The sequence below is a fragment of the Peromyscus californicus genome, unplaced genomic scaffold, assembly GCF_007827085.1.
Source record: "Peromyscus californicus insignis strain IS unplaced genomic scaffold, ASM782708v3 Scaffold_4__1_contigs__length_199733344, whole genome shotgun sequence".
NCBI lineage: Eukaryota > Metazoa > Chordata > Mammalia > Rodentia > Cricetidae > Peromyscus > Peromyscus californicus.
Window position 1 is genome coordinate 154,988,952 of NW_026294562.1, and position 27,504 is coordinate 155,016,455.

At 42.9% G+C, this 27,504-nt stretch overlaps 1 protein-coding gene across 2 annotated transcripts; it reads right to left on the reverse strand.

Annotated features, from left to right (window-relative positions):
* Positions 1-27,197, reverse strand: LOC128094892 (L-lactate dehydrogenase C chain-like). Of its 2 annotated transcripts, none has more exons than XM_052713490.1 (7): positions 26,798-26,938; positions 20,615-20,732; positions 17,405-17,578; positions 14,706-14,879; positions 4,744-4,861; positions 1,252-1,375; positions 1-646 (listed from the first exon to the last, which is right to left on the reverse strand). In XM_052713490.1, the coding sequence occupies exons 1-7, from the start codon at positions 26,921-26,923 to the stop codon at positions 482-484; spliced, it is 999 nt and encodes a 332-aa protein (XP_052569450.1). In that variant the 5' UTR covers positions 26,924-26,938; the 3' UTR covers positions 1-481. The 2 variants fall into 2 exon arrangements, with proteins under 2 accessions (XP_052569450.1, XP_052569449.1); XM_052713489.1 differs by lacking the exons at positions 1-646; positions 1,252-1,375 and adding exons at positions 1,458-2,316; positions 3,420-3,543 and having other exon boundaries at positions 26,798-27,197.
* Between the last annotated feature and the right edge of the window lie 307 nt (positions 27,198-27,504).

Below are 27,504 nucleotides of genomic sequence, written 5' to 3' on the forward strand. Positions count from 1 at the left end.
TCACTGTTCAAGGTTTATTTGGTGTTTTCATTGGCATGACACTTGGGTAGTTGGTTGCATCATCCATATGCACATCTTACTTTTTACATAATATTTCAATGTACACCACAGACACATAATACACAAAGTAATATCCTTTAGAACAGTTATGCACAAATATGCACGATGGATTTACCCACTGGAGCCACATTATGACAAACTGGGAACTCACTGGCCTAGGCATTTGGTGAGGGTGCACAGCAGACAGCAGGCTCCCGAGATAACCAAAGCCTGCACACAATTGGCAGTGTGTCTCAGAGACAGTGGGACTGCCACACCAACCAGGTTTCCACTACACAAGTACACTTAGCATCAGGGTAGAGCTGGGGGAACTGCCACCTTAACACAACACCAAACACAGCTCAGATGAGGAGACGGTGTGTGGTCTCCATAGAAACCCTGCTGCAGCCTGGACAGTGAAGCTCTAGGACATCTGAGGACTTTAGAACTGCAGCTCTTTCTGGATGCCCCAGAGCGTATCTGCACTCTTCTTCAAGCGGGCCTCCTCTTCAGAAGTCAGAGTCACCTTCACAACATCTGAGATTCCATTTTGTCCCAGGACACAAGGGACACTGAGGAAGACATCATCCTTGATTCCATAGAGACCCTGGACACAAAATGATCACATTTCAATTGCACACCCTCAGGTTTCCCAGGGTTTAGATCTCATACAGTTATGAAGCCTTTTCCAAACAGCAAGTGTGCTGGTCTGTTCTAGTCCAGAGATGCCCAGGTATGATGTAGTAGTGGACAGTGTAATAGAAAGTCACTAAGACAGCAACAGCTAGGCTTGGCACATGCCTGTTATGCCAGCACGTGGAAGCTAGAGGAAGGAGAGAGTTCAAGGTTATCCTCAGGTACATAACAAGTTCATGATCAGCCAGCTGACCCTTGCCTCAAAAAAGCAAAGCAAACCCAAAACAAAAACCCCAAACTCTCACCAATGTACATAATGCACTACACTTCCCAATACCTGTAAGACTGGTAACTGAGCAAGGTCTCCTACATGGCTCAGCATAAATCTTAGTCAGATATCTACAGTGCTAGTGGGACATTAACTCCACAGGCCAACTATTTCTTTCCAAAAGAAAAGCATGAATGGAGAAATTTATATCAGCTCAGCCAGTAACTGGGGGCTTCCATGATTCTGCTCAAGACTTTGCAAAGCCAAGAAATAAATCTCTAAGAAGTAACTCTCTGCAGATCCATTACCTTAATCATGGTAGAAATGGGATGCACCCGCCTAAGATTCTTCATCATGCTCTCAGCCAGGTCGGCCATGGAGAGACCAATGGCCCAGGATGTATATCCTTTGAGTTTAATCACCTCATAGGCGCTGTGGAACAGGAAGGATGGCAAAGGGTGAAGAAGGACGTGGAAAGACAAGGAAAATAAAGGTTTTACCAGATACATTTTACAATAAATACCACCAAGACATGTTATATAGTTAAGCAAGCCCTTTGCCAGTAAGGGCAAAAGTAGGGTAAAAAGACTGATCCCCAAGGGACTGAGAATCTTGTACACTGATAGAGGCTAGAGAGAATACTACGTTGTCAAGACAACTGAACCATACCAACCAAACTGGAGAGTCCCTGAAATAAAATAGTAAAAAGTACACACAGACATGGGAACTAATGAAGCAATGTGATGCACACTGTGACATTTCAGTGTTGTGAGAACTTCAGTTCTGTGTTGTTATGAGTTGTCTGTCACATGGGCTCTGTGGAAATTGAGAGCTATTCACTCACTGGTTCCTCAGAAATGGAATTCCACCCTGTACGGACCTCATCGCTACACAGACACAGAGGATTCATAAAACGCAGATATTTCGGCTGGGCATGGCGGTGCATGCCTTTAATCCCAGCACTTCAAGGCTACAAGATCTCTGAGGCCAGCCAGGTCTAGAGTTCCAGGCCAGCCAGGCTCTATAGTGAGACCCTGTCTCAAAAGAAAGGGGAGGAAGAAATGTCTTCAGCACTTATCTTTCTGACCTCAAGAGACTGCTGTTATGTCATAGGTCTCCAATATTTTGTTTAACTTTTTATTATACGGAAACACTTGAAATGTGAAATATGCAACCACACATCTGTAAAGGTGTAGAATACTGAGACTTCATATTTCCAGGTCCTTCTGGACGTTCCAGAGTGTTTCTGCACTCTTCCTGAGAAGGTCTTCCTCATCAGGGTTCAGGTTCAGTTTCACAATATCCGTGATGCCGTTTCGTCCCAAGATACAAGGAACACTGAGAAAGATTTCTTCCTTTATCCCATATAAGCCCTGAAATACAAGGTCACATCATTGTTTGATTCCCTTGCCACTGTGCAGGAGAGCATCAGAATAAAAATGAACAGTAGACTATAGCACCAAGCAGAGCCGTGCAGAGGCAGAACTCAGAGCCATCTTTGTCCTGGACCGTGTGGGTGGCCACCAACAAGAAGAATGTGCCAGGATCAGGGAAAGGTAAAATCTCCCTCCCTCCCTCCCTCCCTTAACAGACCACCTTGATTTCAAAAGGGAAGGATGTGGTGCTGTCTTTATGTGACTTTTTTATCTGGTGAAGGGCTGAGAGCAAGCAGCCTCTGTTGTACACCAAGGGGACAGGGAAGGCTAAAGTGGGTGGTGACCAGGAAGCCTCTACTTTGTACCTTTAACAGAGGGCACCACTGAGTCTGGACACTAGTTGCTACAGATAGCGTCTTAAGCCTCCAGAAGTGAAGTCCCAAAGGAGGAGCCCAGCACTACTCCAACATGCGTAGGGTAGTATGTGGGGACATGTCCTTGAGATGTAACCCTGTCCTGTACCCTTAAACTGCCACCTTTCCTGGAGAGCCACCCTAGAACTCCCAGGCTGGACAGTACATGGAAGAGGTATAGCCACTACATTACTTGACTGTGGAATTCTAGCCAGTGGCTCAACATTCTCTACATTCCCACAGCCAAGGCTATGGAAACAACTGTGAGACACTGTTATAGTCAGCCTATACATCTGCCCGCATAAGCCAGCATCTGCTGTCCCATACCGCCTACCCCACTGCCACTCCTGGAAGATGAAACACCCAGGGAACTCTTCCCATCTTCCTGCCCTGCACCCCCACCCCTCCAGGGCTGAGGCTTCCTTTGTGGATGGTAATGGAAGAGCTTTGGCTGTCAACATGTCAGGGTCTCTAGACTCTGACAGTGCCTCCCAACTTCCCATACATGCCCAGAGTCTCATACTCTGCAACTTTCCTAAGAGTGCAGGGTGGTCCCTCCCTCCTGTGTTCTCCCAATACTTCTTCCTGCATCAAACTCTCCATCGCCTGCCTCATTCTCAAGTTACTTTACACTCAACCTCACCAGTGACCAGGAATATGATAAATGCACATTTCCTCCAGGCATACCTTAACCAGTGTGGAAACGGGATGCACCCTCCTAAGATTCTTTATCATTGATCCCGCCAGATCTGTCACAGAGAGCCCAATAGCCCAAGAGGTGTAGCCCTTCAGTCGAAGGACCTCGTAGCCACTGCAGTGACATGAGGAAGGAAATCAAAATCATGACAGGTCAACTCAGAGACAACATTGTTGCTCACCTATCCCTTATGAAGCATCTCTGTCTATGCCATGCTATTAACATTTTCTCAGAGTTCTTCTAGAAGTGTTCATGACTTACAATTTTCAAAATAGACTTCAGTCAGGCATGGTGGAGCACAGGTGAATATCTTGAGTTCCAGGCTAGCTTGGTCTACATAGTGAGTTCTGGGCTAACCATATACATATACATATACATACATATATATGTGTGTGCATATATACATATATATGTATATATAAGCACACACATTTGTGTGTATATATATATATATATATATATATATATATATATATATAATAAGACCCTGTCTCAAAAAAAATAAGTCATTATTATTTGAAACAACTAAAAGTCAGGCATGGTGGCAAATGCCTTTAATCCAAGTACTCAGAAGGCAAAGACAGGCAGATCTGTAAGAGTTCTAGGTCAGCCTAGTCTACATAGAAAGACTCTGTCTTGAAACAAGACAAAGAACAAAAAAGAATCAGTTCATCTGTATCATGAAATCAAAATACTAGGACATAAGCACCACAAGATGGAATTAACTTTTATTTTATTTTATTTTTTATTTTTTTTATTTTTCAAGATAGGGCTTCTCTGTATAGCCTTGGTTATCCTGGAAATATCTCTGTAGACCAGACTGGCCTTGAACTCACAGAGATCCACCTGACTCCCGAGTGCAAGGATTAAGGCATGTGCCACCAACACCCAGCTCAAAATTTATTTATTTTTTTATTTTTTAAGATTTTTTTTTTGCAGTGTTCTGCCAGCATGTATGCCTACATGCCATAAGAGGGCACCAGATCTTGGGGCTGTAGAGATGGCTCAGAGGTTAAGAACACTGGCTGCTCTTCCAAAGGTCCTGAATTCAAGTCCCAGCAACCACATGGTAGCTCACAACCATCTATAATGAGATCTGGTGCCCTCTTCTGGCCTGCAGGCATACATGCAGATAGAACACTGTATACATAATAAATAATTAAATCGTTTTAAAAAGGGGGGGGCACCAGATCTCATCATAGATGGTTGTAAGCCATCATGTGGTTGCTGGGAATTGAATTCATCTCTCCAGCCCTCAAATTTTATTCTTAATAATGATGATTGGGGCATTAAAAATCACAGAACTTCTGTCACCTTTCCACCACTTGTTTGTGGATCTGTTTCCACCCTTCCTTGTCTGAGTCCGTTCCTAATGCTGGGTTCAGTGACTTCAGAGGTATGCCAGCAACATTCACACCACTCCATATGGGCACTAAAGAAAAAACAAAACAAAAAACCAACTCTCCATGTGAGCTCCTCTTGCCAAAGCTGAGTCAGTGGCTTGAGTTCAGCGCTGGGCTGTTTTGTTGGGGGGTGGGGAGGGGATTCTATTCTGTTTGGGTTTGGTTCTTTTGAGAAAGGCCCCAGCTATCTTCAAATTCCTGTCTTCCTGCCTTTGCCCTGAGTGCTGGATGACAAGCATATGCTCCCACACTAGGCTAGTGTTGACAGACAGGCTTTGCTCATTGTTTTTAAGAAAGGGTATCATATAACTCTGGCTAGCCTCAAGCTCAATGGATAGCCAAAGGTGGCTTCTGATCATCCTGCCTCCACCCCCACCCCCCAGATTATTAGATTTTAGGCATATATCACCACCCCCGGCTTTGGTTGGTTGAGAGTGTTGAACTTGCTATGTACCCTAGGATGTCTGTGAACTCCTAATCCTTCTGTCCCAGCCTCCTAAGTGCTGCCATTACAAAGTATTCACCAGCACACCTAGGAGTATTTTTTGTTTGGATTTTAATGTTAAGATGTAATCTCACATCATATAAAAAACAAGGCGTTAGGGTGTTTCTAGTTTTTTTAAGATCTATTTTATTGTTTTTGTTTGTATGTTGTGATTTTTACTGAGGTGTACCTGTGTGTCTGTATGTGGGTTTGTGCACATAAATGGCAGCAGAGTCCAGAAGTGAGTGTTGGATCCCCTGAGGCTGGAGTTACAGGTAGCAATAAGCATCTACTCTTTAACTGCTGAGCCATCTCTCCAGCCCCCAAAATAAGTTTTAAAAGAACAGAAAGAGAAATTACAGGAAATATCATTAGAAAACACATGGTTGAATTATTTGTAGCTGTATGGCACAGGAAACATTTTAAAGCAATATACAAAATGCAGAATCTACAAAGAAAAAGGATTGCTAAGAAACATGCTATGAGTTAGAGGAGAGGGAGTTGCACATTATACCACACTTCTCCACAGCAACAGAGCTGAGGAGCAATAAACAGCCACATAGACTCATATAAACTATTTCCAAGGATATGAAATCAAAACACCTCTGTATAAACAAGAGAGCAGAGATGGAATCCCCAGGCAAGGTGGCTCTGTGGACTGCCCAGGATTGGTAGAGCTCACTGAGAGACCCTGACTTGAGAGCAGACCCTGCAATCTTCACGCCCTGCCCCCATTCCTATCTGCCTGAGACCCCAGCCACTTCCTGAGGCTTGGAAACCAACCCTCAGCTCTATTCTGGGCTAGAGAGAGAGCTCTCATTGGACAAAGGGCTGTCATTGGACCAAGAGTAACCTCAGCAGACAGGGAATCTGCCAGCTCTCATTAGACCAAGAGTGGGTTTCTGAAAAGTAGAATCTCCTACCTCTCATTGGACCAAGAGAGGCCTCCTGAAACATAGAATCAGTCAGCTCTGACTGGACCAAGAGTCCTTAGAAGACCAAGAAAGCATCTGTGACTCTCAGAATCAACTAGCTTGGGTTGACCCAAGAGCAGCTACCTGAGACACAGAATCTGCCTGCTCCAATTAGACCAAGAGCTAAGATTGGACCCAGAAAGGCCCCCTGAGACACAGACACAACAAGCACAGATTGAACCAACAGCAACTCACTCAGACACAGGCACCACTTATACCAATTAGAGGAGGAGATGGGCAGACATCAAGGCAACATAAAGAGCAATACAGCATCACCAGAACCTAGCCCTCCTCCAACAGCAAGACCTGAACATCACAAGACAGAATAAGCAGAAGTAAGTGACCTTAAGAATAGCATCATGAAAATGCTAGAGGCCTTTCAAGAAAAAATGAAAAATAAAATTGAGGAAAAGATAAACAAAAAAGTGGAAGAAAACAATAAAGAAATTGAGAAAAAGAGAAACAAAAAATTGGAAGAAATAAAGGAAAAGACAAATAAATATTAGAAGAAAGCAATAAATCCCTTAAAGAAAACCATGAAAAAGCAGTTAAACAGATGAGGGAAAGAGTTCAAGACCTGAAAAGGGAAATAGAAACAGTGAAGAAGACACAAAGAGAGGGAATGCTGGAAATGGAAAATCTGAGTAAACGAACAGGAAACACAGACGCAAGCATAACCAACAGAATACAAGAGATGGAAGAGAGGGTCTCTGGTGTAGAGGATACAATAGAGGAAATGGATTCATCAGTCAAAGAAAATACCAAAGCCAAAAATGTCATAACACAAAATGTCCAAGAACTCTGGGACACCATGAAAAGACCAAACCTAAGCATAAGAGGGATAGAGGAAGGAAAAGAATACCAACTCAAAGGCACAGAAAATATATTTAACAAGATCATAGAAGAAAACTTTCCCAACTTAAAGAACGAAATACCTATGAAGACACAAGAAGCCTATAGAACACCAAACACACTAGAACCCCAAAAAAAGTCCCCTTGCCACATAATAATTAAACAACTAAACACACAGAATAATGAAAGAATAAAAAGACCAGCAAAGGAAAAAGGCCAAGTGACTTATAAAGGCAAGCCCATCGGAATAACACCCAATTTCTCAATGGACACTTTGAAAGCCAGAAGGACCTGGACAGATGTAATGCAGACACTAAGAGACCATGGATGCCAGCCTAGATTAATATACCCAGCAAAACTTTCAATCATCATAGACAGAATGAACAAGATATTCCAAGACAAAACCAGATTTAAACAATACCTATCCACAAATCCAGCCCTACAGAAAGCACTAGAAGGAAAATTCCAACCTAAGGAAGTCAAATACACCTATGAAAACACAGGCAATAGATAAACCCCACAGCAGTAAACCCCAAAGAAGAGAAGTACACACACACTACCACCAAAAGATAACAGGAACTAACAATCACTGGTTATTAACATCCCTTAATATCAATGGACTTAATTCACCTATAAAAAGACACAGGCTAACAGAATGGATATGAAAGCAAACCCATCTTTCTGCTGCATACAAGAAACACACTTCAAATCAAAGATAGACACTACCTAAGAATAAAAGGCTGGGAAAAGTCTTTCCAATTAAATGGTCTTAAGTGGCAAGCTGGTGTAGCCATCCTAATACCCAGCAAAATAAACTTCAAACTAAAATCGATCTAAAGAGATCAAGAAGGGCATTACATACTCATCACAGGACCACCAAGATGAAGTTTCAATTCTGAACATTTATGCCCCAAACACAACGGCACCCACAAATGTAAAAGAAACATTACTAAAGCTTAAATCACATCTAAAACCCCACACGTTAATAGTGGGAGACTTCAACACCCCACTTTCACCACTAGACAGATCTGCAAAATCAAAACTTAACAGATAAATAAGGGACTTAACTGATGTTATGACTCAAATGGACTTAATTGATACCTACAGAACATTCCATCCTAACAAAAAAGAATATACCTTCTCAGCACCCCATGGATCCTTCTCTAAAATCGACCACATACTCAGCCACAAAGCAAATCTCAACAGATACAAAAAAAAATTGGAATAACCTCCTGTGTTCTATCAGACCACCAGGTTTAAAGTTAGATTTCAACAACAACAAAAATTACAGAAAGCCTACAATCTTATGGAAACTTAATAATGCTCAACTGAATCACCAATGGATCAAGAAAGAAATAAAGAAATTAAAGACTTCCTAGAGATCAATGAAAATGAATATATCACATACCAAAATTTATGGGATGCTATGAAAGCAGTGCTAAGAGGAAAATTCATAGAACTAAATGCCCACATAAAGAAGTTAGAGAAGGGCTGGAGAGATGGCTCAGCGGTTAAGAGCATTGGCTGCTCTTCCAGAGGTCCTGAGTTCAATTCCGAGCAATCACATGGTGGCTCACAACCATCTGTAATGAGATCTGGCACTCTCTTCTGGCCTGTAGGTATACATGCAGACAGAAAATTGTATGCATAATAAATAAATCTTAAAAAAGAAAAAAAAAGAACTTGGACAAATCTCACATTAGTGACTTAATAGCATACCTGAAAGCCCTAAAACAAGAAGAAGCAAAGTCACCCAGGAAGAATAGACGCCAGGAAATTATCAAATTGAGAGCTGAAATCAATAAAATAGAAACAAAGAGAACAATACAAAGAATCAATGAAACAAAGAGTTGGTTCTTTGAGAAAATCAACAAGATAGACAAACCCTTATCCAAACTAACTAAAAGGCAGAGAGAGAGAGAAGAGAGAACATCCAAATTAGCAAAATCAGAAATGAAAAGAGAGACATAACAACTAACATTGAGGAAATCCAGAGAATCATCAGGTCATACTTCAAAAACCTGTACTCCACAAAACTGGAAAAATCTAAAAGAAATAGATAATTTTCTGGATAGGTACCACATACCTAAGTTAAATCAAGACCAGATAAACTATTTAAATTGACCAATAACCCCTAAGGAAAGTCATTAAAAATCTCTCAACCAAAAAAATCCCAGGACCAGATGGTTTCGGTGCAGAATTCTACCAGATCTTCAAAGAGGAAATAATACCAATACTCTTTAAATTGTTCCACACAATAGATACAGAAGGAACATTACCAAACTCCTTCTATGAAGCTATAATTACCCTGATTCCCAAGCCAAACAAAGATGCAACAAAGAAAGAGAATTACAGACCGATCTCCCTCATGAACATTGATGCAAAAATACTCAATAAAATATTGGCAAACAGACTCCAAGAACACATCAAAACAATGATTCACCATGATCAAGTAGGTTTCATCCCAGGGATGCAAGGATTGTTCCACAAAAGTCTGTCAATGTAATACACCATATAAACAAACTGAAAGAAAAACACATGATCATCTCACTAGATGCTGAAAAGGCATTTGACAAAATCCAATACCCCTTCGTGATAAAGGTCTTTGGGAGATCAGGAATACAGGGAATATACCTAAACATAATAAAGGCAATTTATAGCAAGCCAACAGCCAACATCAAATTAAATGGAGAGAAACTCAAAGTGATTCCACTAAAATCAGGAACAAGACAAGGCTATACACTCTCCTCATATTTATTCAATATAGTACTTGAAGTTCTAGCCAGAGCATTAAGACAACATAAGGAGATCAAGGGGATACAAATTGGAAAAGAAGAAGTCAAACTTTAACTATTTGCAGATGACTTGATAGTATACATAAGTGACTCCCAAAATTCATACAGCTTGTAAACACCTTCAGCAATGCAGCAGGATTCAAGATTAACTCAAAAAAAAAATCAGTAGCCCTCCTATATACAAATGACAAATGGGCTGAGAAAGAAATTAGAGAAACATCACCCTTTACAATAGCCACAAATGATATAAAATACCTTGGGGAAACTCTAACCAAACAAGCAAAGGACCTGTATGACAAGAACTTTAAGTCCCTGAAGAAAGAAACTGAGGAAGATGTCAGAAAACGGAAAGATCTCCCATGCTCATGGGTAGGTAGGATTAACATAGTAAAAATGGCATTCTTAACAAAAGTAATCTACAGATTCAATGCAATCCCCAGCAAAACCCCAACACAATTCTTCAGAGACCTGGAAAGAACAATATTCAATTTCATATGGAAAAACAAAAAACCCAGGATAGCCAAAAGAATCCTGTACAATAAAACAACCTCTGGAGGCATCACTATAATAATAAAAACAGCTTGATACTGGCATAAAAACTGACATGTGGACCAATAGAACCGAACTGAAGAACCTGACATTAATCCACACACATATGAACACCTGATTTTTGACAAAGAAGCCAAAACCATACAATGGAAAAAAGAAAGTATCTTCAACAAATGGTGCTGGCATAACTGGATGTCAACATGTAAAAGATTACAAAATAGATCCATATCTGTCACCATGCACAAAACTTAAGTCCAAGTGGATCAAAGACCTCAAAATAAAACCAGTTACTCTGAACCTGATAGAAGAGAAAGTAGGAAGTAGTCTTGAACGCATTGGCACAGGAGATCACTTCCTAAATATAACACCAGTAGCACAGACACTGAGAGAAATAATTAATAAATGGGACCTCTTGAAACTGAGAAGCTTTTGTGGGGCAAAGGACACAGTCAACAAGACAAAAAGACAGCCTACAGAATGGAAAAAGATCTTCACCAACCCCACATCTGACAGAGGGCTGATATCCAGAACATATAAAGAACTCAAGAAATTAGACATCAAAATACCCAACAGTCCAATTAAAAATGGGCTATAGAGCTAAACAGAATTCTCAACAGAAGAAGCTCAAATGGCTGAGACATTTAAGGAATTGCTCAACATCCTTAGTCATCAGGGAAGTACAAATCAAAATGACTCTGAGATACCATCTTACACACGTCAGAATGGCTAAGATCAAAAACACTGAAGACAGCTTATGTTGGAGAGGATGTGGAGTAAGGGGAACACTCCTTCACTATTGGTGGGAATGCAAACTGGTACAGCCACTTTGGAAATCAATATGGTGCTTTCTTAGAAAATTGGGAATCAACCTCCCTCAAGACACAGCTATACCACTCTTGGGCATATACCGAAGGAATGCTCAATCATACCACAAGGACACATGCTCAACTATGTTCATAGCAGCATTATTTGTAATAGCCAGAACCTGGAAACAATCTAGATGCCCTTCAACTGAAGAATGGATAAATAAAATGTGGTACATATACACAATGGAGTACTACTCAGTAGAGAAAAAACAATGACATCATGAGGTTTGCAGTCAAATGGATGGACCTAGAAAAAAATCATCCTGATTGAGGTAACCCAGACTCAGAAAGACAAACATGGTATGTACTTACTCATAAATGGATACTAGATGTAAAGCAAAGGATAACCAGACTGCAACTCACAACTCCAGGGAGGCTACCTAGTAAAGAGGACCCTAAGAAAGACACAACGATTGCCTAACAACAGAGAAATGGATGAGATTTACATGAGCAAACTGGGGGGTGAGGGGGTGGGTAATGGAGGGCAAGGGTCAGTGGAAAAAGAGCTTAGGGGAGCAGCAGGTCCCAGCTGGATCAGGAACACAGTGGGAGAACAAGGAAAGAGATACCATGATAAATGAAGACCCCATGGGAATAGGAAGAAGCAGAGTGCTAGAGAGGTCCCCCAGATATCTACAAAGATACCTCCACAATAGACAACTGGCAAGGGTCGAGAGAGTGCCTGAGCTGACCTGCTCTGGTGATCAGATGGCCGAACACGCTGGCTGTCATGATAGAACTCTCATCCAGTCACTGACTGATAGAAGCATGTGCAGAGATCCATGGCTGAGCCCCAGGTGGAGCTCCGGGAGTACAATCGGTAAGAGAGGAGGGATTGTATGAGCGAGAAATATTTAGACCATGATTGGAAAGAGCACAGGGACAAATAGCCAAATGAGTGGAAACACATGAACTGTGAACCAATAGCTGAGGAGCCCCCATGGAACTGGACCAGGCCCTCTGGATAAGTGAGGCAGTTGATTAGCTTGAACTGTTTGGGAGGTCCCCAGGCAGTGGAGCCAGGAACTGTCCTTGGTGCATGGGCTGGATTTTTGGAGCCTGAGGCCTATGCTGGGACACTTTGCTCAGCCTTGGTGTAGGGAGGAGGAGACTGGACCTGCCTCAGCTGAGTCTTACCAGGCTGGACTGACTCCCCAGAGGAGACCTTGTCTTGGAGGAGGTGGGAATGGGGGGTGGATTGTGGGGTAGGAGTGGGGGGTGGGAGGAGGGAGGATGGGAGAATCTGTGGCTGATATGTGAAATTAAGTTAATTATAAAATAAAAACATTAAAAAAAAGAGAGAACCTGACTCAAAATAAAGTGGAAAAATAATGGGAAAAGACACCTGACATCAACTTTGAGTCTATACACATGCATGCACACCAACAAACACACACACACACACACACACACACACACACACACACACACACATCAAATAGACAAATGGGATTGTATCAATAAATAACAGAGTGGAGTGTAGTATAGAGCAGAAGAAAATATCTGTAAATTATATATTTGATGAGAGTTCAAGTTTCAGAGAACATGAGGAACTGAGACCCGTCAGTAACAAGAACAAATAGATGCACCTGACTAAAGTGTTCAGGAATTTGAACGTGTACTTCTGTAAAGAGGAAAATGGAATGTGCTTCACATCACTCAACACAGAAGTGTAAAACAAAACCATGAGAGCTGGCCTATAATCCCAGCACATGGGAGATTGAGGCAGGAGGATAACCTCAGCCTCCAACATCAAAGTCATGCTTAACATGGTAAGGAGAACAGCCTCTGTGTCGCCAAACCACGTGGTATTGCCGATCTTCAGTGGGGAGCAGTTACACAGCCTGAGCTACAGAGTGAGTCCTTAGCTCAAAAAACAAAAACCAAAGAAAACTAAAGGCAGAACAACAAATTCACAGTGAAACTCCTCTCTCCCTAATCAGAGTGACAACTGTCAAAAAGACAAGAGGTAACAAAGGCTGGCAAGGCTGTGGAGAAAGGGGACACTCGTGTCCTGGTGATGGCAATGTGAGTTGGCACATCCATGTGTGGGAAACAACATGGAGATACCTCAAAAACTAAAACTAGAATGAACCATATGAGCCAGCATCCCATTACTGGGCAGGTCATACAACCGAAGAAATTGAGGTCAGTATATTGAGGACAACAGCTGCCCACCTCTGTTTACTACAGTCTTACATGCACCCTCCAAGACTTACAGTCAGCCAAAATTCCATCAAAAGACAGATGGAAAGAATAGTGTGTGCGTGTGTGTGATACAATACTGCTCAGCCTCAAAAGGATCCAACTTTGTCATTTGTGATGACCTGAGTTAAACAGGAAATTATGTTCAGCAATATGAGCCAGACACAGACAGTCAACTGGGGAGTGATGTCATTTAAATATGAAATCTAAAAAAGCAGACATGAGAAAGTGCAGAATTGAGGTCAGGAGATACTAGCGAAGGAGGGAGAAAGGGCGCCCTGGGGCAGCACACACTTCTGATCAGAAGAGAGGCAAGTGCTGGTGCTCGGTTGCAGGGTAAGCAGACTGTAGTTGGTGATTATGTGCTCTTGTGCTGGGCATGGAGTTTAGCTGACAGAGTGCTTGGGAAATAGAGGCAGGAGAGCAAACTTCAATGTCATCCTTAGCTACTGAGCAAGGTTCAGGACAGCCTGACATCCAGGAGACCTGTCCTTTAAAAAGGGCAAGTATGGTCTCAGGCTGGAGAAAAGGCTCAGTGGTTAAGAACAGATTCTGCTCTTTCCAGCACCCACATCAGGCAGCTTACAACCACCTGTAACCCCAGTTCCAGGGAGATACAGCACCTCTGACCTCTGCAGGCACCTCTACTCAGGTGCACATACCCACACACAGACATACACATAATTTAAAATAATAAAAAACATTTAGAAGATTGTCTAGATGTCAAACTAGATAGGTTTTTAATGTTCTCATCACAGAGAAGTGATAGATTGATGAGGTGACCACGAAGCTGATAGCATTGATTGATCACTAGGTTACATATGTATGCATCAATCATCTAAGTGTACTCTTCATATATGCATAATTATGCATCAATAAATATTTTCCACTGTTTCAGACAGGGAATTGTTTTGTAGCCAAGGCTGGCCTAGAACTAGCAATCCTCCTGCTTCTACCTCTGAAGTTGTGGGATTCCAGGAAGACACTACCATGACTCACTCAATTAAAATAGTCTGAAAAACATACAAATAGAAAAAACATACACCAAAGAAAATAACAACAAAATGAAAATTGTACAGAGAATGGGTTCTGAAGAGAAGCATTACTGAACACTGGAAGGGCACTTACAATAACTGGGTCACACTCACCACTAGAGTCACCGTGTTCTCCGAGAACCCAGCCATGGCAACTTGCAGGGTGGACACCCAACTTCTCTCCAATCAGGTAACGGAAACGGGCAGAGTCTAGGTTACAGCCACTTCCAATCACACGAGTTGGAGGGAGGCCACTAATTTTCCATACCACATAAGTCAAAATATCCACTAGGAAGAACAATTTCAAACATGGTTTGAGAAAGATCCATAGCAATTTCTCTTTACAGTTGCTTTTATAAAAAGATAAATTGTCTGGAGTCAAATGCAAATTCAAAAGAGCTCAAAGTACAGTAAATCTAAAAAGTAGTCAGTCATAGTCAGGACTTTTAATGTGAAATCTTTTTTTTTTCTTCACTAGGAGAATGTTAAAGCATCTTATGAGATACTCTATGGGCTTTTCAGCAAATCTAATAATGGGTCAGTTTCCACCTCTTTAGCCCCTGGATTTCTTCTTTCCATTGGCTCATCCTCACCTGAGTTATCAACATGTTACCTGGAATAATGCATAAACACAGCCGGAACAGTCTGCAGTTATGTGAGCAATACAGAAAGTTCATTCCAACTTGGCTTTGATGTTGAAGCTCTATCTGGCTAGACTAATTTCAAAAATAAGACACTGGGGAATATGACACTGGAGTTAAACATTTGAAAGGCTAACAAGAGCAGGGGTGGTCAGAACACAGGGAACAGAGAGTGCTGGTGACAATGTCAAAGGCACAGTGCTGTGGGATGTCTTTCTGTATGCTGTGAATATGTGTTGCTATGATTGGTTAATAAAGAAGCTACTCTGGCCAATGGCGAGTCAGGTTATAGCCAGGCAGGAAATCCAAGAGAGAGTCAGGAAGAAGAAAGGCAGAGGCAGAGGAGATGCCAGCCTGCCACCCAAGGAGCAAGATACCAAAAGACCAGTAATTCCACGGCCACATGGCAATACATAGATAAATAGAAATGGGTTAATTTAAGATAAAAGAGCTAGCTAGCAAGAAGCCTGCCATAGGCCATACAGTTTGTAATTAATACTAAGCCTCTCAGTGATTATTTTATAAGTGGCTGTGGGACTGTGGGTGAGAGAGATTTGTCCCGACCATGGGCTGGGTGGGACACAGGAAATCTTTCAACTACAGCACAGGACTTTGAAAACAGGTTCTAACAGAGCCAAACACTTCAGAGTATGTGACTCACTTGGGCCTCCCTGCCCCCATCACTTACTCCAAAGAAAGGAAGAAGTATGACCACACAAATGCTTGCACATGAATATTTGCATTATTCTTATAAACCTATGAACGGGCCAGGCGGTGGTGCTGCATGTCTTTGTTCTCAGCACTCTAGAAGCAGAGGCAGGTGGATCTCTGTGAGTTTGAGGCAAGCCTGGTTTACAGAGTGAGTTCTAGGACAGGCTCCAAAGCTACACACCAAAACACTGTCACAAAAAACAAACAAACAAACAAAAATCAACAGGAGCTGCATAGATGCCTTAGTGGTTAAGAACTGCTCTTGTAGAGGACCCAGGTTTGGTTCCAAGCACCCACATGATGGCTCACAACTGTCTGCAACTTAAGTTCAAGGGGATCTTACACTCTCTTCTGCCCACCATGGTTACCAGTCATTCATGAGGTTCCCATGCATACATGAAGGCAAAACATTCATACACATAAAATAAACATCAACAGGTGAAAAAAAGAGTATTTGAAATGTACAAACAGAACGCAGAAATGGCTCAGTGGGTAGAGTGCTTGCTATCCAAGGGTGAGGACCTGAGTTCAGATCCCTAGTACCCATGTAAAAAGTAAAACATGGGGGTGGGGTAGAGAGATGGCCCAGCGGTTAAGAGCACTGGTTGCTCTTCTGGAGGACCTGAGTTCAGTTCTCAGTAACCACATGGAAGCTCACAACCATCTATAATAGGATCTGATTTTTAAAAATATAAGTACATAAAATGGGCAGGTAAGGGTTGGGGATGTAGAGACCGATAGGCCAAAAAACCTAGTGGTCAGGAGTCTAGCCAAAATGGCAAGCTCCAGTTTCAGTGAGAGAAGCTGGAGAGCAGGGGAGGAAGACACCAACCTTGTGCCTCCATATGGGCTGCAGGTGCATACATCTGCTCATCCCACCACACACACATGGAAACATCAACAGAAGACTCCAGCAATGCAAAGGCACAAATCCCTGACACATCCCAGACACAGATGAATCCAAAATAACTGTGCTGTAAAAGGGGCTGGTGTAAAAAAGTTTGTACTCTCTGCTGGGTTTTGTTTTGTTTTGTTTCTGAAGTCCCAGAAAATGAGTCAAGCAGGAAGATGAAGGATGAACCACAAATGAGCCCATGGCCCTGCAGCAGTGATAGAGATGCTCCAGATCTTACTGTGATGGCACCATGATGGCATCTATCAAAACTTAGGGTGCCAGCGGAGGTGGCGAAGGCCTTTAATCCCAGTATTTGGGAGGCAGAGCCAGGTGGATCTCTGTGAGTTTGAGGCCGGCCTGGTCTGCAGAGTAAGATCCAGGACAGGCACCAAAACTACACAGAGAAACCCTGTCTCGAAAAACCAAACCAAACAAACAAACAAAAAACTTATGGCCTAACAGACTTGGAGTGAATGAAGCTTATTACCCACAAATGCAACCTTTGTGAAGTTTCGAGTGGAATGGTGTGGGCCAATTATCATTCAGGGAGGGGATGGGGCCCTCACCTGGGTTTGAGACAATCAGTATTTTACAATCAGGACTGTTTTGGACTATGCCGGGAATGATGGATTTCATGATAACAACATTACGCTGGACCAGGTCAAGGCGAGTTTCTCCCACCTTCTGCCTTGCACCAGCTGTGACGATAACTAATTTGGAGTTGGCAGTTACACTGTAATCTAAGAAGGAAACAGAGGGCAGTATTTGGATCAGGACTGACAACCACTGTGCCTTACTCTGTAAACGTCCATCCCATGCTGTTGAGACTAACCTCCACATCCTGGTTTTGGAAACAGACAGACTCCCCACACTGGAGCATCTTGCATAAAGCCAAACAAGACTTGTTGCCACTTGCCAGCTTTCATAAAGCCCCCTCCTCATCTGCTATTCCCTTTAACTCTCGTTCCAGGAAGGCCTGGGGCAAGGAAGTCAGCAGCGCTCTGGCTTCTGTCTTTGCTTTCTTCTGTTGCTGGGATTTGAACCAATGGCCATGCCACCACTGAACTACATCTCCAGCACCCTGACTTTCTAGCAACACCCAAATGAATTAGACGTTTGCAACTTGCCAGGAGATGGTGGCACATGCCTTTCATCCCAGCACTCGGGAGGCAGAAGCAGGTGGATCTCTGTGAGTTCGAGGCCAGCCTGGTCTGCAGAGTGAGTTGCAGACAGTCAGAGCTGTTACACAGAGAAACCATGTCTCAAATAACAAACAAAAAACAAACAAAAGTTTAGAATTTCTTTGTCTGTTTTAGGATTCTAAAGGCAATAACAGATTCACCTCTAATTATTGTAAGGAACCATATTCAGTATTACAAATATGTGTGATCTTAACCCACACAAGTAAATAAACTACTGATATTTACTAAGTGTAATTATCACTCTGGAAATTATTTCACTTACAATATCCAACCCTAATAAAACAGCTTTGCTTATCATTATTAAACATTATTAGACACTTTCAATTAGCAGTTCCTCTAAGCATGTAAACTTTTAAGACATATCATTCAGATCCTCATTTATTTGTGTGTGTATGTGCCTGTGCCATGGCATGGAATTCATGTGGAGGTCACAGAGCCACCTGGAGGAGTCAGTACTCTCATTCTTCCACGTGGGTCCCTGAAACTGACATCAGGTCATCAGGCTCAGTAGTAAGGTCCTTTACCACACTTCTAAAACAAACAAAACCACCACAACAAAAACAGGGTCTCAGGGCTGGAGAGATGGCTCAGCAGTTAAAAGCACTAACTGATCTTCTAGAGGACCCAAGTTCAGTTCCCAGCACCCACATCTGGTGGCATCCAACTTTCTCTAACTTCAGATGCAGATGATCCAATGCCATTGGCCTCCACAGGTACCCACACTCATATACACATAACTACATGCAGATATATATACAGACACAACATCTTAAAAAAGGCAGGGCATGGTGGTGCACACCTTTAGTCCCAGCACTTGGAAGGCAGGGGCAGCCAGACTTCTGTGAGTTTGAAGCCAGCCTGGTCTACATAATGAGCTCCAGAACTGACAGGACTATGTAGAGAGACCCTAAAAAAAAGCAAATAATAGTAATGATAGGTAGAGAAACAGAGAGAGACAGAGACAGAGACAGATAGATAGGCAGACAAATAGATAGACAGACAGACAGATCAGCAAATTAACTAATAAGGATAGTTACATGCTTTGGGTCAATATGAAATGCTTATGGTGCCTCTCTAGGACACTTTTAAATTAAATAACTACCTTCAGTGCCAGTCATTTTTTTTTTTTTTTTGGTTTTTCGAGACAGGCTTTCTCTGTGTAGCTTTGCGCCTTTCCTGGAACTCACTTGGTAGTCCAGGCTGGCCTCGAACTCACAGAGATCCGCCTAGCTCTGCCTCTCGAGTGCTAGGATTAAAGGCGTGCGCCACCACCGCCCAGCAGTGCCAGTCATTTTAAGATGTATTTATTTACTATTTTATGTGTTTGAGTGTTTTGTCTGCACCACGTGAGTGTATGTTGGTGCACCACATGTGTGCAGTGCCTCAGAGTCTGGAAGAGAGCATCAGATCTTAGTTAACCTAATCTGTAACCTGGGGTTACAGATGGTTGTCAGTCATCATGTGGGTGCTGGGAATCAAACCCAGGTCCTCTAAAAGAGCAGTAAATGATCTTAACCACTGAGCCATCTTTCCAGCCCCCAAGGAGTTTTGTATTATTTTGTCTTGCAAATTTCCTCTTTTGTAATTTAATGGTCTTTAAACAAAAATGATAATCAGGTTTGCCAAGTGTGGTGTTGCATGCCTCTAATCCCAGCACTCAGGAGGCAGAGGCAGATGGATCTCCGTGAGTCTGAGGTCAGCCTGGTCTACATAAGAAGTTCCAGGATAGCCAGAGCTCCATAGAGAAACTCTGTCTCAAAACAGAAACAGCCAGGTGGTGGTGGCACAAACTTCTAATCCCAGCACTTAGGAGGCAGAGGCAGGTGAATCTCTGTGAGTTCAAGGCCAGCATGGTCTACAGATCGAGTTCCAGGACAGGCTCCAAAGCTACACAGAGAAACACCCTGTCTAGAAAAAAAAAGCAGCAACAATAACAAAAAAAAAAACAACAATCATCTAATTAACCAATTCATACATTCATTAAGCCTTTACTCTGGGCTCGGTGGCACACACCTTTAATTTAGTACTCAGGAGGCAGAAGCTGCCAGATTTGTGTGAGTTCCAAGCTAGCCATGACCATATGGTAATATTCTATCTCAAAATAAATAAATCAAGCAGAAATGAGCCTTTAAATTATGTCATAATGTCAGTGATATATATGCGTGTATACATATATGTATGTTGATATGTTTTGAGACAGGGTTTTTATATGTAGCCTTGGCTGTCCTGGAACTTGCTCTGTAGACCAGGCTGTCTTCAAACCCAGAGATCTTCCTACCTTTGCCTCCTGAATACAAGACATACACAACCATTGCCTCGCTCCCTGATATTTTTAATATTCTTACTGAAGTCAATTTGGTAAAATTGATTACCTTTTCTAGTTTTTGAGATGGGGTTTCATATAGCCCAAGCTGGCCTCAACTCAGTATGTAGCTGAGGCTGTCCTAAACTTCTGATCCCCCTCCTACCTCCACCTCCCAAATGTTGGGATTACAAGTTATCCAAACCATTACACGTGACAAATTAAGTTCTTCTTACAAAGCTCTGATACTAAAATCATAATACTAAAACCACCTTTTCCATAGGTGATTTTTGGAGTGTTGAAGAAAAGACTTCCATGCAGAAGATCCAGTGTCTCTCCCTTCAGTTTGTCTGCATCAGCATCAATAAGGGCAAGTTCATCAGCCAAATCCTGAAACACATAAAAGTTATATGCCATGGTCCAAACTTTTAGGAGACCAAAAGGGTTCCAGGGCAGAGAGAGGAATAGAATGTAGAAGAAGTATCAATTGCTTTACCTTTACAAAACTGTAAGAATTTTATAGAATTGTGTCTTTAGATCTTTTTTTAGAGATTATATTTCTTTTTTGAGATGATATTTCATTATTTTCATTCATTTGTATGTGGATATCTGTATGGTGTATATGTGTAACATGTGTGTAGTACTCCAAGACCAGAAGAGGGCGCCAGATCCTCTGGAGCTGGAGTTACAGGTAGCTGTGAGCTATTTGATGTAGGTGCTGTAAGAGTAACAAGCACTCTAAACTACTGAACCATCTCTCCATCCACCTAGAACTGAGTCTTTAAATAACACCTTAAACACAATGAAAAGTGAAGGAATTCTGTCCAAAGGTTTTTCACTGTGTTTAACATCAAGCCAGGTATCAAGCTGCTAATGTTGCTTTTACTGTGCATCCTTATGGCCAAACAGAGAGAAGCCACCTACGATGTCTTTCATTATCACTCACCTCACTTTCATACTGGCCCCAGTATCAACCCTCCTCCTTGGTAATAAAAATCCTCATTGGACTGGGAACTCACCAGCTGTGCTCACTGGTGTACAATTACTGTATTCATATAAAAAGATATCTATCAAAACCCCTGATAATTAATCCATTCTGAACACACACAGGTGGTCTAGCATGACAAACACAGTGTCTGTGAGCTTTGACCACTTTTCTTTTAAATTATAAACATATTATATAACATTACTATAACATATCAAATTATGACAAAACACTCTGAGAACAAACTGTATTGTCCCTTGCCTTTTTTGAGACAGGTTCTCATGTAGGACAGATTGGCCTCAAATTGCCCATGCAGCTGAGGATGGCCTTAAACTCCTGATCTTCCTCAGTCTACCTCCTAAAATACTGATATTATACGAGTGTGTCATCAAGCCTGGCCTGAACAACTGTATTTACTATCACATAGAAAGACAGTGCCTAAGAAGGAACTCACTAGAGGAAAATCTATTCTGAGACTGTGCCTTATGTGCCTAGCCTCTAGGCTGCAGGAGTATCTCAAGCTGGTTGGTTATTCCTCAATTTCCAGTCATGCAGACAAGCCATGCTGATACGATCCAGGTGGATCCCACTCATGATTCCCCTGCCTCAGCATCCCAAGTGCTAGAATTACAATTCGGCTACAACATTTCTGGTTTTTTCTAACTCCATTTGGATTTTTGTCACAACCATAGATCATAGGACTACTAAAAAATTTAATATCTGACTGGGTATAGTAGTGCATGCCTTTAATCCCAGCACTCCGGAGGCAGAGCCAGGTGGATCTCTGGGAGTTCAACACCTGCCTGGTCTACAGAGCCAGTAGCAGGATACACTCCAAAGCTACACACAGAAATCCTGTCACAAAAAAAAGAAGAAGAAGAAGAAGAGGAGGAGGAGGAGGAGGAGGAGGAGGAGGAGGAGGAGGAGGAGGAGGAGAAGGAGAAGAAGAAGAAGAAGAAGAAGAAGAAGAAGAAGAAGAAGAAGAAGAAGAAGAAGAAGAAGAAGAAGAAGAAGAAGAAGAAATTTATTCTCAGCCAGGCAGTGGTAGCCCACACCGACCACACCTTTAATCTCAGCACTTGAGGGGCAGAGATAGGTGGGATCTCTGTGAGTCGGAGGCCAGGCTGGTCTACAGAGTGAGTTCCAGCGCAGCCACAGCTATGTAATAAGACCCTGGATCCAAACAAAACAAACAAACAAAAATGCATTCTCAGGGCCAGAGAGATGGCTCAGTGTTTAAAAGCACTGGCTACTCTTCCAAAGGACCGAGTTCAATTCCAAGCACCCACTTGACAGTTCACAACTGTCTGTAACTTTGGAATCTGACACCCTCACACAGACATACATGCAGGCAAATGCACACCAATGCACATAAACTAAAAATAAATAAATCAAGCTGGGCAGTGGTGGCACATGCCTTTAATCCTAGCACCCAGGAGACAGAGGCAAGTGGATCTCTGAGTTTGAGGCTAGCCACTACAGAGTGAGTTCCAGGACAGGCTCCAACGCTACACAGAGAAACCATCTCGAAAAACAAAAACAAACAAACAAAAAAGAATAAAATAAATAAATAATTAAGAAAAAAGAGATATGTATTCTCTTTGGTTCCAATGACCACATTCTAATAGCTCAGAGTAAGAAAAGTGGCATCTGCCAGCTGCTGCTCTACTTGAAGCAGGTCTTCCAAAAAAGGATACAGAGTTCTCCTTCAGTGCCTGAGTGATGGGCTCCAGAACCTGCCTCAGTTACCAATGAGAATGGCCATGGATCTTGGTAGATCAGTTGAACATAACCTACACACATCTTGCATATTTTTAAATAATCTCTAGATTACAACTGAAAGCTAATACAACAGAAATGTTATGCAAATAGTTGGCATACTGCATCGATTTTTACTTTTATAACTCTATTTTATGTGCATGGGAGCTTGGTCTGCATTTAAGTCAGTGCACCCTTGCCTGGTGCCCACTGAGGCCAGAGGAAGGTACTGAATCTCCTGGGACAGAGTGTGGGTGCTGGGAATTGGACCTGGGTTCTTTGAAAGAACAGTCAGTGCTCTTACTGCTGAGCCATCCGGCTCTCCAGTCTCTAATGCACTGCACTGTTTAGAGAATCATGATACAAATGGTCTTTGTATGTTCAGGCCACACAAGTTTTAAATTTTCAACCCATAGTTGGTTAAATACATGGGTGTCTCTGTGTCTATATGGAGGGCTGAGTGGATCCCAACATTGACTAAATTATGTTGTGTATATAGAATGGAAAGAAGAGAAACCACACAGTGAAAGGAAACTAGACCATACCTACAAATTTAGGTCTATGTCAATCTGGGTGTGGTTGGTAAATCAGAAATCACTTGAAGATTTTCAACAGAGAAATTAATAAAGGAGTAGCTGACAGGGTGGGAAGACGTAAAGGGGACATTGAGGTAACCCAAAACTTGTAGATGGGTCTCAAGCAACCACTCCTAGGCTAGAACACAGGAGGCAAAGGGAGGGGCTCCTCTGCCAAAGCCACTGAAGGGGAGAAGCTGGAGGCCAGAAATGAGCTCTGAAATGGGCCAATATCTCCAAGTGAAATAACAGTGGCCAGATCATCAGGTGGCAGTGGTTGAGGGGGTGGCCAAGGCTCTCCTCTAGCCTTTCAGTTTTCTCTAGCGTTACCTATTGATGGAACCTAAAAAGATGCAAACTAGAAATGCTGTGTTTTGAGTGACAGCAAATTTTAAGTAGTTTCTGATGTTTGCATGTGTGGGTTTTTTTTTCTCGTTGTTGTTGTTGTTGTTACAGGGTTTCATGTTTCCCAGGATGGCCTCATGCTTGCAATGTAGCTGAGGTTGACCTTGAACTTCTTCTGGTCCTCATAGCTCCACCTTCTGGGTACTAGGATTATAGGTGTGAGCCACCAAGCAAGGTGTATTTGGTCTTATTGATCAAAGCCAGGGCATTGTGCTTGCTAGGCATCTCCACCCTGATAGCTGGCTATTGCTGTTTTGAAATAGGGTCTTGCTATATAATATAGGCTAGCCTCGAACTAGTAATCCTCCTGCCTCAGGCATTTATCATCAGGCCTGAAAAACAAATTTTTTTCTTTCTTTCTGTTTTCTTTGGGGGGAGTTCAAGACAGGGTTTCTGTGTCGAGGGCTATGTTAGAACTTACTCTGTAGACCAGGCTGACACTTTGTCCCACTAGGACACGACAGCAGCCTGTGCTTCTCCCACTCCTACACTCATCCCTTCTGTGTGTTAAATAACACCTCTCGATACACCGATGTCATGATTCTTTTTCTAACTGGCATGGGTGGAACTTTTCAGACAGGGTCTTGTGCAGTTCTAGCTGGCCTCAGACTTGCAAACCTCCTGTCTCTGTTTCTCAAGTGCCAGGTAGAATAGGTCCTTTGTTTGTTCAAATGTCTTTTGCCTGATGTATGTCTATACAACACATGCATACAGTGGGCACAGAGGCCAGAAAAGGGCAGCTGATCTCCTGGAACTAGAGTGGCAAGTGGTTCTGAGCTACTGGTGTGGTGCTCAGAACCAAACCCAGGTCTTCTGGAAGAGCAGCAAGTGCTCTCAATCATTGAGCCATGTCTCCAGGCCCTGGAATGTCAATCATTGAGCCAAGTCTCCAGGCCCTGGAATGTCAATCATTGAGCCATGTCTCCAGGTCCTAATGTCAATCATTGAGCCAAGTCTCCAGGCCCTGGAATGTCAATCATTGAGCCATGTCTCCAGGTCCTAATGTCAATCATTGAGCCATGTCTCCAGGTCCTGGAATGTCAATCATTGAGCCATGTCTCCAGGTCCTGGAATGTCAATCATTGAGCCATGTCTCCAGGTCCTAATGTCAATCATTGAGCCATGTCTCCAGGTCCTGGAATGTCAATCATTGAGCCATGTCTCCAGGTCCTGGAGTGTCAATCATTGAGCCATGTCTCCAGGTCCTAATGTCAATCATTGAGCCATGTCTCCAGGCCCTGGAATGTCAATCATTGAGTCATGTCTCCAGGCCCTGGACTGTCAATCATTGAGTTCTCTCTCCAGCCTTTTTTCAGTTGGTTGTGACACCACTCAGTCATTAAGTTTCTGTTGTCTAACTTTGCCCTTCTAGGTTCCTATGAAATCTCAATTAATCATGACGGGTAGTCCTGATCTGTTCCTCTTTTAGATGTTCTGCAGTTCCCCAGTGGTATATTTTCTTAAGTTATTACTTTTGTCTTTGTGTATGTATGTATGTATGTATATGTGTATACAGTCGTTCATGTGCTGTGGCATGTGTGTGGATGTTAGGGGCAGTACCACCGAGGGTATGGACCCTCACTTCCCACCTTGCTTGAAACAGGGCCTCTGGTTTTTGGGGTTTTTTTTAAAGTTTTTATTTATTTATTTTGTATACAGTGTTCTGCCTGAATGTCAGAAGAAGGCATCAAATCTCATTACAGATGGTTGAGAGCCACCATGTGGTTGCTGGGAATTGAACTCAGGACCTTTGGAAGAACAGTTAATGCTCTTAACCTCAGAGGCATCTCTCTAACCCTCGGGGCCTCTGGTTTTATTGTTTGCTTATTCTTTTGTTGCATACACCAGGCTAACTAGCATACGAACTTCCAGAAAGCCTCCTGCCTCCACTTCCTATGTCTGTAGGAGTGCTGGGACCACAGACACACACGACCATGTCCAGCTTTATGTAGGTATTGGGGCTTCAAACTCAGGTCCTCACACTTGTTTGGCAAGTGCTCTACACACTGAGCCACCTCCCTAGCCCTGGCAGTCTGCTTTCTAATTGTCTATTCACAGCAAAAAGAGATAACTACCTCCCCAAGCCAAGTGGGATGTGCCTGTGGTGGCGGTGGGGTGTAGTACCACCTGGCTGATTAAGATGCAGAAGAGAACCTGGCAGTTGTGTCTCCTCAGATACTTCCCACCTCCTCCTCATCATCTCCACCTTTGAGGCATCCAGCACTTCCAATTCCTCAGCCTTTGGGTTCTGGAATTGAACTGACTTTGCTTCTTATATCCCTCTGCAAGTTTCCAACAATGTTCAAAGTGACAGTGAAGCACTTAGGACCACAACATCTGTGCTCAGAAGGCCAGGGCCCAGGCAAGCTGCTTGGCTGGCACCACAGTGTGAGTCACACCCATCTCTCCCTCTCTTCTTATCCTCTTTCTCTCTCCTATTTTCCTCTCTCCTTCCTCCTCCTCTCTTCTCACTCTCCCCAAGAATTTCACATAGTCCAGCCTGGCCCCAAACTTGGTCTGTAGCTATGGATGATCTTGACCTCCTGACCTTCTTTGCCTCAGTCTACCAAGAAAACCTACTAGGATTACAGGCCTGTGCCAAAAACCACACCTAGCAAATGCTTAAATCTGTCAACACCACAGATTTTCTGTATTTCTATTAAGGGATCAGCCCTGCAACCCTGACCTGAGAGCTTACTTGATTTCCTGCACAAAAGACTTTAACTACTTACCTTCAGTAAGATACTAATAGCACAGGCCATGCCGACATTTCCAACTCCGACCACAGTGATCTTACACCGGGAGGTTTTATCTTCTTCAGTTAGGTTCTGAATGAGCTGCTCCTTGACAGTGGACATGCTGAGCCTAAGGAGTAGAAGAAAATTTCAGTGGACACAAACCCCTACAGCCAAGACATGGAACAACCATTTTTTTGGTGAGCAGTGGAGTTGAAGCAGGGTTTCACACTGTATCTCGGCCTGATACTAGGGAGTCACTATGTAGTCTAGGTTGGCCTGAACTCATGGCAATCCTCCTGCACTTACAGGCCTGTGCCACAATACCTGACCTAGGAGCTACCTCTTGAGTATGCAGATCGCAGCAGCCAGGGGAGGAGGGAAGCCAGAGAGTTCCCTGACTAGAGTGTGGAAGCAAAGTGCAACCTTGTACAGTGGAGGACTGTGGAGACAGGCTCCTCCCTTCCTGCTGGCTCCTCCTTCCCAGCAGGCTCCTCCCTTCCCCATCCCCACAGTGGCTTAAACGCTTTCCTTCCCAGGTGGATGAAGGCACTACCCAAGGCCTCTTAGGAAGCAACAATAAACCCTACAGCTGACACCACGGCACAGGTGTGACAACAGGACCACGGTTAGGCTCAGGAGCCAAGGCTGTAATAAACGAGGAACGCGCCAGACCCTACGTCACATGCAAGCTCCGCCCTCTT